Consider the following 13,131-nt stretch of genomic DNA (forward strand, 5'->3'; position numbering starts at 1 on the left):
TTTCGGAGCTGGGGAGATGGCTTTCAGCCAGGGCCTGCAACCTCAGCTTCCCTCCTCATTCCCTGGGTGCCATCATGTGTGTCCAGACCTGCCACCATTCTGGCTGTGGAGGGAGAATGCCAGCATCAGCCCATGCCTTTGAAGGGAAGGGAAATAACTCTTCCCTTCCCTGTTGACGTTTCTTCCTTATTTCTTCCTATTTCTCTGCCTTCTCTCTGTCTCTCCTTCCCTCTTTCATTTCGTTCTTCTAGACTGCAGATATAATGATGGGAGCCGAGGAGCCGGTTTTTTTAATTGAAAATAATTTTTCTTCAATACATTCTGATCACAGTTTCCTCTACCTTATTGTCTCCCATTTGCCACCCTTCCAATTCTATGCCTTCTTTTTCATTAATTAGAAAACAAATCAGAATAAAACAAAACAAACAAAAATAGCACAAAGAAATACACATATATACATGTACACACAAACAAAACCAATAAAAACACAAAATCAGAAATAATACCATATAAAAAAATAAAGGAAAAAATGCCCAAACAAAGCAATATCAGATAAAAAAAAAATCTAAAACTACAATTGAGTTCATATTTGCTGGTCATCTACTGTGGGCATGGAGCCTGACTCTAAGTGTGGTTTGTATCCTCAGTGAGACTCCTTTGGAGAAACTATTTGTTTCTCTGAGAGTGGTTATCAACTGGAGATAGCTTCACAGTGAGGGGCAGGGCTTGTGTCCATTTCCCCTCTCAGCACCGGGAGACCACCTGGCTTAGACCTGTGTATGTTGCCCCAGTCTAAGGAGCTGTTTTTATTCACAAGAAGAGAACTCCTCTGTGGTAAAGCAGTAGGAGATATCAGCTCTGTACCATTATGTGGGTAAGGAAGCAGTCTCTGTCCATGAAGACTTGAGTGTCCTAGATCAGAAAAGCTGTCTGAATCATTCTTTCAATTTCCTGCTATAGGATGTGGACAAATATGCTATCAAATATGGCCGGACTCTGAAATTCCACTCTCTGAGAATGCTGCTACCACTTTTCACAATGGACTAAACACACGTGCACCACACAGACAGACAGACAGACAGACACACAGACACAGACACAGACACACACACACACACCCCTTGTTTGTGAGTTACCAAATACATCTACTGTGAGTAGCTTTCTAATTTTTGCTGTCAAGAGGTGGTGAATACATCAAATTCTCTGCACACCTTTGTTAGGACGGTCTGCTCAGGGCAGTGGACGGCAGCTTTCTCAGTTCATCTTGGACTCTTGATAGTGCTCAATCTGCCCTGTCAGCTGAATTCCTCTGGCTTTATGTGGCAGTGTGGAAATACTTCATGATCAGATTTCACTATTAAAATTCTTTCAGCAATACATGTATAATCACATTTCTTGCCTAGATAGGTGACCATTTGAGTCACGATTTACAAAAGTAAATGAGAAAATGTCACAATGCAGTGGTCTGGGTGTCCACTCGTGTCCCAGTTAGATGGGCTGTGAGGGGTGATGGCACTCTGTCTTGTCAGCCAGGCACTCAGTCCTTCATATCTGAGGAGAGGGGACCGTGAGGAGGCCCGTTGGCTTGATCTTGTTAATGCCGCCATCTAGAATGCAGACTCTTGGATATTTCATCTTCACAAGGTGAGCTGCAAACTGCAGAGAGAGGACAGTGTTACAGGAATCATGCAGAGAATTTCTTTAACGACCTGGGTGTATCAGGCTGGGAGAAACAAAGGTGTTTTTATAGCACTAGTTCACGGTCATCACCTTTGCATAGCTCATTCATTTGTCTTTTAGTATAAATTAAATCAGGTATTTATTTCTTTCAAAACAGCTATGGGGTAAACGTGTCTCTTCGTTCTCTTATGTGCTTTAGAAAGCATCCACTGTAAACCATTGCAGCGGAGTTGAGAGGTTGGAGAGAATACACTCTTTCTAGTTGGTTAGTCTCCCTCTCCCAGAGCCTTACTGCTACTCCTTTCTGGTGTTACTCTGTAACCTTCCATGATAGCTAAAGCACTCCCAAATCTATTCTGAGGTTTTGATTTTATGGTAAAATAAAAATCATCACAACAATTTTGTGTCGACATTCTAGTTACAGCATGTTTTTGAAGCAACGAAGTTAACATTTTGAGGTCAACAGGAAATAACTAAGGACTCATCCAGGAGATCTTCCAGATGCCCGACACACAGGACTCTGTAAAAGCCATGGAGACACAGACAGATTTCTGCCAGACTTGGCTTCTCCAGGGCTCCTGACTGCCTTCTCCTGTGTTCCTAAGCAAGGATGGCTTCTTATGAAATTCTTTGCTGTAAGGAAAGCTTCTTATGGGTATCTGAAGTTTAACAGTTAGGTCTTGGCACAGTGGTCTACCCCTAGGAAATAAAAGAGCCATCTGAGGGTAAGTTTAAGGGGCCTCAGTCCCAGAGACTGTGTTCTATTGACCTGGGGCTCAAAGATACATACCTTAAAAGATACCTCTTCTATGGTGCATAAAATAAACAGATGAGTGTAAAAGATGTATAAAAACCCTCAAGCCCCCCTAAATGAGACTAAGGCAGGGAGTCCAGGGACAACTGTACACAAGAGTGTCTTAGACAAATGGATAAAGGTGGCAGTGTGTAGGCAGAGTATATACTGCCGGACTATGATTGCACATTTCCTCACAGAAAAAGAGAGGACAGATAAATGGATGACAATACTGCTGGCCATGCTTCTTTCTCCACCATTCTCTGTAGGCCCCCAAGACTCAAGTGGCCATTTATAGTTCAAATCCAGATGGAATCTCTAGTCATAAGCAATGCTGGAGAAACTGTGCTACTGCATGTTGAAAGGTGTCATGCACGCAGGCCACATGAGCTCATCTTCTCCCTGCCCTGCTTGCTCACTAGTCTTTGAAGCCTGGTCCTCAAGAAGAGTGGCACCAGATTCATCCATCTGAATGCACAGGTAGCACTGTGCATACCATATGATTACTGACACAGCTGCATTTCCCACACACAGCAGTACAATTACCACAGAGGTTGGAAATCCTAGATAACATAGCATTACCAAAAGGGCCTGGTGGGTAAGCCCTCAGCTTTCAGCACTTAAGAACACTCCGGAAGTAAGAAAATGAGTAGAGGAGGACTATTGCACTCTTGACTAATCTCTTAACTAACGTTGTAAAGCTGGCATGAAGAGTTCTATTGTAGATAGAGTGGACGGAACACAGGGTTTCGGAAATTGGGATGGCAAAATAGGCAGAGGGGCAATCTCCAGCAATCAGGTTGTTGCTATGTGGGTGGTCTGAAAATCGAAGCAGAGTGGGAGCACCAGGAGACAGGGCAGTTCAGACTGCCTGGACAGGATGCAAGCTGCATTTCAGTAGAGGAAAAATAAGCAACTGCTGGATTTCTAGGTAAGTTTGGGAGTTCTGCTCTGACTCTCTGTGCTTCCCCTCCAGTCTTCTCCTTTGCCATCTGCTCATTTACTCGTTCATTTATGAACATTTCCCTGAGCATCTAGTCAGCACTCCACTGTTCTAGGTTGGGGCGTTTATGAATGGAGGAAGTGGTAACTAAACAACTAAGGGAATGCAGTATGGGATTACAAAGGCGGTTGGTTAGGCACTTAAGAGTCTCTGAATTTAACGGGTTTGGAGGAAGCTGTTTTATCCCCCTTCCCACTCCATTACTCTTCCATTACTGCTCCTGAAGTGAGTAAGAATTCTAATTTGATGGTGAAAGTTGCTACAGTATTTTGGTGATAGCCTGAGGTTAGAGAGAAAAGAAATGGCCTTGAATAGGGTGTGGCTCTCAGTGGGACAGGGAGAAGCCCATGCAGGCAAATGACTCTCTCCTCCCCTCTTCTTGGGGCAGACCTTCAGTAGCATCAGCAAATGCTGGAGGGACTGGGCACTGGAGGGAAGGTGCAGAGACTGTGGTCCACAGAACAACACAGCTGGACACACTGCACCTACCCCTGATGGAAATTCGGGGTGCTCCAGTGGGTGGGGATGATGACAGCTGAACTATTTGGGTGTCAGTAAGTAAGTATCTAGGTCCACACCAGCCTAGTGATGAGTTTCTGAGGCTGAACTCCAACAGCAGTTGTTTGCTTAGAGCCTACCCTGGCTGATGCCAATGACAGCCAGCATTGAAAACCAATACTGAACAATGAGATTCATTGAGGTAGGTCAGTCTGGGACCCAAAAGCTCCAATACTCAGAGTGCAGTCTTAGGTGGGAAGAATGTTGTGGCTGTACAGCCAAGGTCTATAAGCAAAGTCAGATCTGGACATGCAGGGAGGTTTAGAGACTTTTGGACTGCATGGATGAAGGTCTTGTGTTTTTATCCTAACTTGTCGGTACTCTCGGGTACTGGTGTGCATTTCTAGAGCTTGGGTAAGCACTCAAACCACAGTGTGTGCACACGGCAGGCGTCGTGCGTGCCGTTTCACTTTGTTCTTCTTTATCCTGCATCCTAGCTTGGACTCAGAGACAGGTATGTTTGTCCAAAGGAAATCGAGTTCTATGTAGCAGGAAAATGAGTGAAATGGAATTTTTGAGTAGCCACAGAGTATTTGAGGTTAAGTCAGACCAGGGCATGATAAGCTGGGGACAGATAAGGTGCAAGGGAAGCACTGGATAGGATCCTCAGAAAGCTAAACGGCCAACGAATGAAAGGAGGAAGCAAACAAAAGCCCAGCCCTGGAAAGATATAGGTGAGGACAGACAGGACAGCTACTCAAAACCTGAGAAGCCTTGTCTTATCCACTTACCTGTCCCTTCCTAACTTCCCAACTTCTGGATAGGCATGGTACTGAGCAAGGGAGCTCAAAAGAATAGAGTTATGAGGAGCTGTGCTTATTTGAGTGGAGGCTGAAGCTGTGTTAGCCTTATGAGTCCTCTTGGCACTCCAGAATGCTGAAAATATGACACACATTCAGTATTGCGATATGAAGTCATGGTACATTGGTAATGCATGTGAATTATTTAGCCAATTTGGAAGAATTTGGAAAGATCCTAAGTCATACAAGACTGAGATAAGAAAATGATTCCTCTGTGTCAGTCGTGGTATCGGCTAGAGATAAATTTATAGCAATGTATTGTGATCATGAATTCACCTATGAGTCTGATGGGACTGAGACGCGCCTAGGTTAAGCACACTTCTGGGTGTGTCCATGGCGGTGCTGCCGTGGATGACTGAGAAGTGTGGACTGGCCCTGAAAGTGGCCAGTAGTATCCTCAGACTGAGCGGATACAGGAGTAAAAGAAAAGGAGGATCCTTCTCTTTGCTCCCTGGGCTCTATGCTGAGTGGCTCTGCTCAGTCAGTGCCCTTATCATGATGGCCACTTCTAAATCTAAGAGCCCAGATAAGGAATTCAGCCTTTTCCTCAGTCTTTATCACAGCAACACCAATTCTGACTAGCACATGTTGTCTTGCCTGGATCATGAAGACATTTCTGGAACAGTTTCTGAAGGTCTTGGTCAGTAAAACTGGACATCATATGAACACAATGAGAAGCATATGAGATCTGATAAGGGTCAGCGCAAGACACTGGAACGGTGTATCAAATATATCAAATATGGCACTGATGCTTCCCATCACCACATGGCCCGTGTAACTCTGACACCACCCTTCAGTCACATCCTTACTGTGCTCTTCCCGTAACTGAGGTAAGTGTTCCGCCCCTGTTAGTTTTGTATGCATGTGTTTCATTTTACTACTGGAGTTTACTTGTACTTTATAAAATGTGATGTGAGTTCTCACAGAAATGATCTCAGTGACAACTAAGAAGTGGCTACTTTTTCTTCCTTTGAAATTCACTCAGCGATGAAAGCAGCGGTTGCAAAGCCAGGCAGGGCAGGCCGTGGTGCGGTGGTCACATCACACCATACGGGAAGTTGTGGGAAGCACAGGACGTGGTAGGAACCCCAGGAGTGGCACTTCTGCTGCTATAACAGAGTAGCACAGGTGAGGTACTTTGTGATGAAAGATTATTTTAAACAGTTCTGGAATAGAGGAAGCTCAATACTGAGAAGTTACATCAGGTGAGAACTTCTTGTGTATCTTAACATGGCAGAAAGACAAACTTCCCTTCTGTCAGGAGCCTTCTGTCATATAACCAACCCAACACTAGTGTGCTTTCTCATGACAGTAGTATGCTGGATATAATCTTAAACGGTCTACATGTCATGCTAGTAACAAGTGAATTTCAACATAAGTTTTGGCAAGGATGTTGAAACCACAGTTAATGAAATATTCTAATTCTTCCTTTAAAAAGATGAGAGCTTATAAGAAAACTTATTACATAAGTTTATAGACAGCTCTTCTAACAGTGTCTATGAGATCTGAAATCCTTAATATGGCATACATTACAGCTCCAACACACTTTGAAGTATTGTTTCTAGTTTTGAACAACCTACTTTTGGGATCAGAAAATCTGATAGTACTGGGAATCTATCTCAAAGAGTTTTTAACAGTTTGTATTACATAGTTTGTATTACATTACATAGTCACAGTTACATGAATAATACAGTGAATTAAATCTAAATATTTCTGTATTTCAACTTTCTGTTGCTACATTAACTTCATTTCTTCTCATTGTTTCTCTTTTTCTTTTTATTAAGAAACACGTTAAACACGTGAGAACAGACAAGAATGGTAAAATGAACCCCAGCTCAGCTTAATGAACACAACTTACACTGATTTATTTCATTATTGCTCCTGTATAATATTGTCACCCTTTTATCTCTTTGGTGCAAATTCTGGACACTGTACTATTTAACACATAAATTATTTAAAAATAAAAAGACGTAAAAGTATCTAATGCCAGTAGTATTGCACTTAAAAACTATCAATGGCCCGGTTTGGAGGCTCAACCCTGGAAAGTACAGCTGGAGACTGAGGCCAGCTTGTCTGTTTGGGCTGCAGACAGGTTTTCTTCAAAAATAAAGATAGCCTCCCCACCAGTCTGCCTTAGACTACAGCCATTTAGTTCTTCACTTTCTTTTTGCTTCTACCTCTGCCTCTCACAGTCTGATCTCCACACAATGTGAGCAAGCCTCTTTTACAAGAATGCTTCCACTACTCTGGTCTATAGGAATTCTGGAACCAAATAGTTTCCTTCCTCTTCCCTTTCCTTATTTATTTCTCTAAATGAAAGACTTTATATTTCCAACACATAAGTTCAGATTTAAGGAACGGACAGATGAGATATAAGGTAGTGCTTGGTAAACATTGGGATGCACCCATGATCTAGGCCCACAGCCACGAGTCTAATAGTTACTAGGTCATATACCCTTTTGCCAATCATGGGATAACTGTATTTTGCTCAGAGTGGCTTATATGTATAAATATTTTTGCATATCAAATATTACATTAAATTAAATATTACATATTAAAATATTTAAGTCCCACCAGTCTTCTCTGTAGAGCAAAAATTTAAAAAGTAAATATGATAGCGAAGTTATTTGAAATAGTTCTTATTTCTAAGGAAATGTACATTGGCTTGCGTTACAGAACAGTGTTTCTGATAAAATTCCACCATCTAATAACACTGTGTCAAGAGGCCCAAGGAGTCTTCTGGTACATTTCCCTTTGATCTGTATATTTGGGAAGTGAATTTCAGCAATAGTCATTTTTCATCTTTTGTTTATACTAGGCAACTGACAACAGTAAGCCCACACTGTGCCAGCCCTGGCGCTATCACATGGTGTCAACTATGCATAGAATGTATATGATAAAAACTCAGATTCAAAACATTTAGGGCCGTGATGGATCACAGCCAAGTTCCAACCTCTGCAGGTCAGGCGAGAGCTCCTGTGCTTGGTTCTCCTTCAGCCGCACACATTCCTGTGCCTAGGAGTAATTAAGTGGTGGGAGGGAGGGGTGGGCAGGTAGAATAACACATACTGGGACAAGATAACTTCTCTTCTTAGCAGGGCATGCACGTAAGTGCCCAGAGGATGACTTGGCATTTGTTATGGAAAATGGCTATGAGCTGACTCTAGAGCTGACCACGTCTTAAATAGCACACTTCTAGTAAACACGGTAAGTAAACAGTCAAAGTCTACACTAGTGGGTTAGGGGCTCCTTCACTACACTCCGACACAGAGATTGCTCCATAAAGCTTTGAGGAGAGGGGAACCTACCGACAGTTTTCAGTTCAGAGGCCTATTACAGTAAGCTACTGCACACCAGTCAGTGAACCAGAATTATACAGGAGTTGCCACTGTTAACTTTTATACAGTGTTCAACATCATATACTGTTCAAGCTGCAATATTTAAAACTTTTCTTCTCATATGATGTAGATCCACAGACTGAAATGTTCAGTGACAAGAATGGCATGGAAAAAGTGAGGGAGGGACACCCTGGTGCACGGAGGCTCCCGGAAGAGGCGGCGCAGATCTTTCTGGTCGCTGCCACCGCGGAGAGCCCGTGGGCAGAACCCCGCGAGCGAACTTGAGCCCCGGGACCACAGGTAAGACTAACTTATCTGCTGCAAGTGACTTGCCGGGTGGAATCGGGACAACAGAGGCAGAATCCTCTAGGACCAGGCCGCCCCTGTGTCTACGGAAGTCCCACACCGCGGATCCCGGCCTGCAGCAGCTCTCTGCTCCCAGAACCCGTGGGAGAGATACCACCGCCTGGTCAGGTGGGCACTCCTGAGGCTGCAGAGCAGAAGAGACCACCAACACTGCCCACCCCTGCCCACATCCCTGGCCCAAGAGGAAACTGTATAAGGCCCTGGGCTCCCGTGGAGAGGGCCCAGGTGAGGCAGGAGCCCTGCCTGAGACACCGCCGGAACCTGAAGGAAACAGACCGGATAAACAGTTCTCTGCACCCAAATCCCGTGGGAGGGAGAGCTAAACCTTCAGAGAGGCAGGCACGCCTGCGAAACCAGAAGAGACTGCTCTCTACACACATTGCTGATTCCAGAGGAAAACACCGGAGGCCATCTGGAACCCTGGTGCACGGAGGCTCCCGGAAGAGGCGGCGCAGATCTTCCCGGTTGCTGCCACCGCAGAGAGCCCGTGGGCAGCACCCCGCGAGCGAACTTGAGCCTCGGGACCACAGGTAAGACCAACTTTTCTGCTGCAAGTGACCTGCCTGGTGAACTCAAGACACAGGCCCACAGGAACAGCTGAAGACCTGTAGAGGGATAAAACTACACACACGAAAGCAGAACACTCTGTCCCCATAACTGGCTGAAAGAAAACAGTAAAACAGGTCTACAGCACTCCTGACACACAGGCTTATAGGACAGTCTAGCCACTGTCAGAATTAGCAGAACAAAGTAACACTAGAGATAATCTGATGGCGAGAGGCAAGCGCAGGAACACAAGCAACAGAAACCAAGACTACATGGCATCATCGGAGCCCAATTCTCCCACCAAAACAAACATGGAATATCCAAACACACCAGAAAAGCAAGATCTAGTTTCAAAATCAGATTTGATCATGATGCTGGAGGACTTCAAGAAAGACGTGAAGAACTCCCTTAGAGAACAAGTGGAAGCCTACAGAGAGGAATCGCAAAAATCCCTGGGAGAATTCCAGGAAAACACAATCAAACAGTTGAAGGAATTAAAAATGGAAATAGAAGCAATCAAGAAAGAACACATGGAAATAACCCTGGATATAGAAAACCAAAAGAAGAGACTAGGAGCTGTAGATACAAGCTTCACCAACAGAATACAAGAGATGGAAGAGAGAATCTCAGGAGCAGAAGATTCCATAGAAATCATTGACTCAACTGTCAAAGATAATGTAAAGCGGAAAAGCTACTGGTCCAAAACATACAGGAAATCCAGGACTCAATGAGAAGATCAAACCTAAGGATAATAGGTATGAAGAGAGTGAAGACTCCCAGCTCAAAGGACCAGTAAATATCTTCAACAAAATCATAGAAGAAAACTTCCCTAACCTAAAAAGAGATACCCATAGGCATACAAGAAGCCTACAGAACTCCAAATAGATTGGACCAGAAAAGAAACACCTCCCGTCACATAATAGTCAAAACACTAAACGCCAAAATAAAGAAAGAATATTAAAAAGCAGTAAGGGAAAAAGGTCAAGTAACATATAAAGGCAGACCTATCAGAATCACACCAGACTTTCGCCAGAAACTATGAAGGCCAGAAGATCCTGGACTGATGTCATACAGACCCTAAGAGAACACAAATGCCAGCCCAGGCTACTGTATCCTGCAAACTCTCAATTAATATAGATGGAGAAACCAAGATATTCCATGACAAAACCAAATTTACACAATATCTTTCTACAAATCCAGCACTACAAAGGATAATAAATGGTAAAGCCCAAAATAAGGAGGCAAGCTATACCCAAGAAGAGGCAAGAAACTAATCGTCTTGGCAACAAAACAAAGAGAAGAAAAGCACACAAACACAACCTCACATCCAAATATGAATATAACAGGAAGCAATAATCACTATTCCTTAATATCTCTCAACATCAATGGCCTCAACTCCACAATAAAAAGACATAGATTAACAAACTGGATACGCAACGAGGACCCTGCATTCTGCTGCCTACAGGAAACACACCTCAGAGACAAAGACAGACACTACCTCACAGTGAAAGGCTGGGAAACAACTTTCCAAGCAAATGGTCAGAAGAAGCAAGCTGGAGTAGCCATTCTAATATCAAATAAAATCAATTTCCAACTAAAAGTCATCAAAAAAGATAAGGAAGGACACTTTATATTCATCAAAGGAAAAATCCACCAAGATGAAATCTCAATCCTAAATATCTATGCCCCAAATACAAGGGCACCTACATACGAAAAAGAAAACCTTACTAAAGCTCAAAACACACATTGCACCTCACACAATAATAGTAGGAGATTTCAACACCCCACTCTCATCAATGGACAGATCATGGAAACAGAAATTAAACAGAGACGAGACAGATCTAAGAGAAGTCATGAGCCAAATGGACTTAACGGATATTTATAGAACGTTCTACCCTAAAGCAAAAGGATATACCTTCTTTCAGCTCCTCATGGTATTTTTCCAAAATTGACCATATAATTGGTCAAAAACAGGCCTCAACAGATACAGAAAGATAGAAATAATCCCATGCGTGCTATCGGACCACCACGGCCTAAAGCTGGTCTTCAATAACAATAAGGGAAGAATGCCCACATACGTGGAAACTGAACAATGCTCTACCAATGATAACCTGGTCAAGGAAGAAATAAAGAAAGAAATTAAAAACTTTTTAGAATTTAATGAAAATGAAGGTACAACATACCCAAACTTATGGGACACAATGAAAGCTGTGCTAAGAGGAAAACTCATAGCTGAGTGCCTGCAGAAAGAAACAGGAAAGAGCATATGTCAGCAGCTTGACAGCACACCTAAAAGCTCTAGAACAAAAAAGAAGCAAATACACCCAGGAGGAGTAGAAGGCAGGAAATAATCAAACTCAGAGCTGAAATCAACCAAGTAGAAACAAAAAGGACCATAGAAAGAATCAACAGAACCAAAAGTTGGTTCTTTGAGAAAATCAACAAGATAGATAAACCCTAGCCAGATTAACGAGAGGACACAGAGAGTGTGTCCAAATTAACAAAAAATCAGAAATGAAAAGGGAGACATAACTACAGATTCAGAGGAAATTCAAAAAATCATCAGATCTTACTATAAAAGCCTATATTCAATAAAAACTTGAAAATCTACAGGAAATGGACAATTCTCAGACAGATACCAGGTACCGAAGTTAAATCAGGAACAGATAAACCAGTTAAACAACCCCATAACTCCTAAGGAAATAGAAGCAGTCATTAAAGGTCTCCCAACTAAAAGAGCCTAGGTCCAGACGGGTTTAGTGCAGAATTCTATCAGACCTTCATAGAAGACCTCATACCAATATTATCCAAACTATTCCACAAAATTGAAACAGATGGAGCACTACTGAATTCCTTCTATGTAGACACAATTACTCTTATACCTAAACCACATGAAGACCCAACAAAAAAAAAAGAGAACTTCAGACCAATTTCCCTTATGAATATCGACAAAAAAATACTCAACAAAATTCTGGCAAACCGAATCCAAGAGCACATCAAAACAATCATCCACCATGATCAAGTCGGGCATGCAGGGATGGTTTAATATACAGAAAACCATCAACGGATCCATTATATAAACAAACTGAAAGAACGAAACCACATGATCATTTCATTAGATGCTGAGAAAGCATTTGACAAAATTCAACACCCCTTCATGATAAAAGTCCTGGAAAGAATAGGAATACAAGGCCCATACCTAAACATAGTAAAAGCCATATACAGCAAACCAGTTGCTAACATTAAACTAAATGGAGAGAAACTTGAAGCAATCCCACTAAAATCAGGGACTAGACAAGGCTGCCCACTCTCTCCCTACTTATTCAATATAGTTCTTGAAGTTCTAGCCAGAGCAATCAGACAACAAAAGGAGGTCAAGGGGATACAGATCGGAAAAGAAGAAGTCAAAATATCACTATTTGCAGATGATATGATAGTATATTTAAGTGATCCCAAAAGCTCCAACAGAGAACTACTAAAGCTGATAAACAACTTCAGCAAAGTGGCTGGGTATAAAATTAAGTCAAATAAATCAATAGCCTTCCTCTACACAAAAGAGAAACAAGCCAAGAAAGAAATTAGGGAAACGAACACCCTTCATAATAGACCCAAATAATATAAATACCTCGTGTGACTTTAACCAAGCAAAAAAGATCTGTACAATAAGAACTTCAAGACACTGAAGAAAGAAATTGAAGAAGACCTCAGAAGGTGGAAAGATCTCCCATGCTCATGGATTGGCAGGATTAATATAGTAAAAATGGCCATTTTAATAAAAAGTTTATCTACAGATTCAATGCAATCCCCATCAAAATACCAATCCAATTCTTCAAAGAGTTAGACAGAACAATTTGCAAATTCATCTGAATAATGAAAACCCAGGATAGCTAAAACTATCCTTCAACAAAAGGACTTTAGGGGGAATCACTATCCCTGAACTCAAGCAGTATTACAGAGCAATAGATAAAACTGCATGGTATTGGTACAGAGACAGACAGATAGACCAATGGAATAGAATTGAAGACCCAGAAATGAACCCACACACCT

The 13,131-nt window shown here is 42.4% G+C and overlaps 1 protein-coding gene across 1 annotated transcript in view; it reads right to left on the reverse strand.

Moving 5' to 3' along the window:
• Window positions 1-1,104: 1,104 nt before the first annotated feature.
• The window catches only part of Tbck (TBC1 domain containing kinase), a 153,316-nt gene continuing 141,289 nt past the window's right edge, over window positions 1,105-13,131 (reverse strand). Inside the window, exon 26 of the mRNA XM_032897303.1 lies at window positions 1,105-1,656. Coding sequence (XP_032753194.1) covers window positions 1,546-1,656 — 111 coding nt within the window. The 3' untranslated portion in view covers window positions 1,105-1,545. The remainder of the gene's footprint in view (window positions 1,657-13,131) is intronic.

This window comes from Rattus rattus, chromosome 3, assembly GCF_011064425.1.
Source record: "Rattus rattus isolate New Zealand chromosome 3, Rrattus_CSIRO_v1, whole genome shotgun sequence".
In the NCBI taxonomy this organism is placed as follows: Eukaryota; Metazoa; Chordata; class Mammalia; order Rodentia; family Muridae; genus Rattus; species Rattus rattus.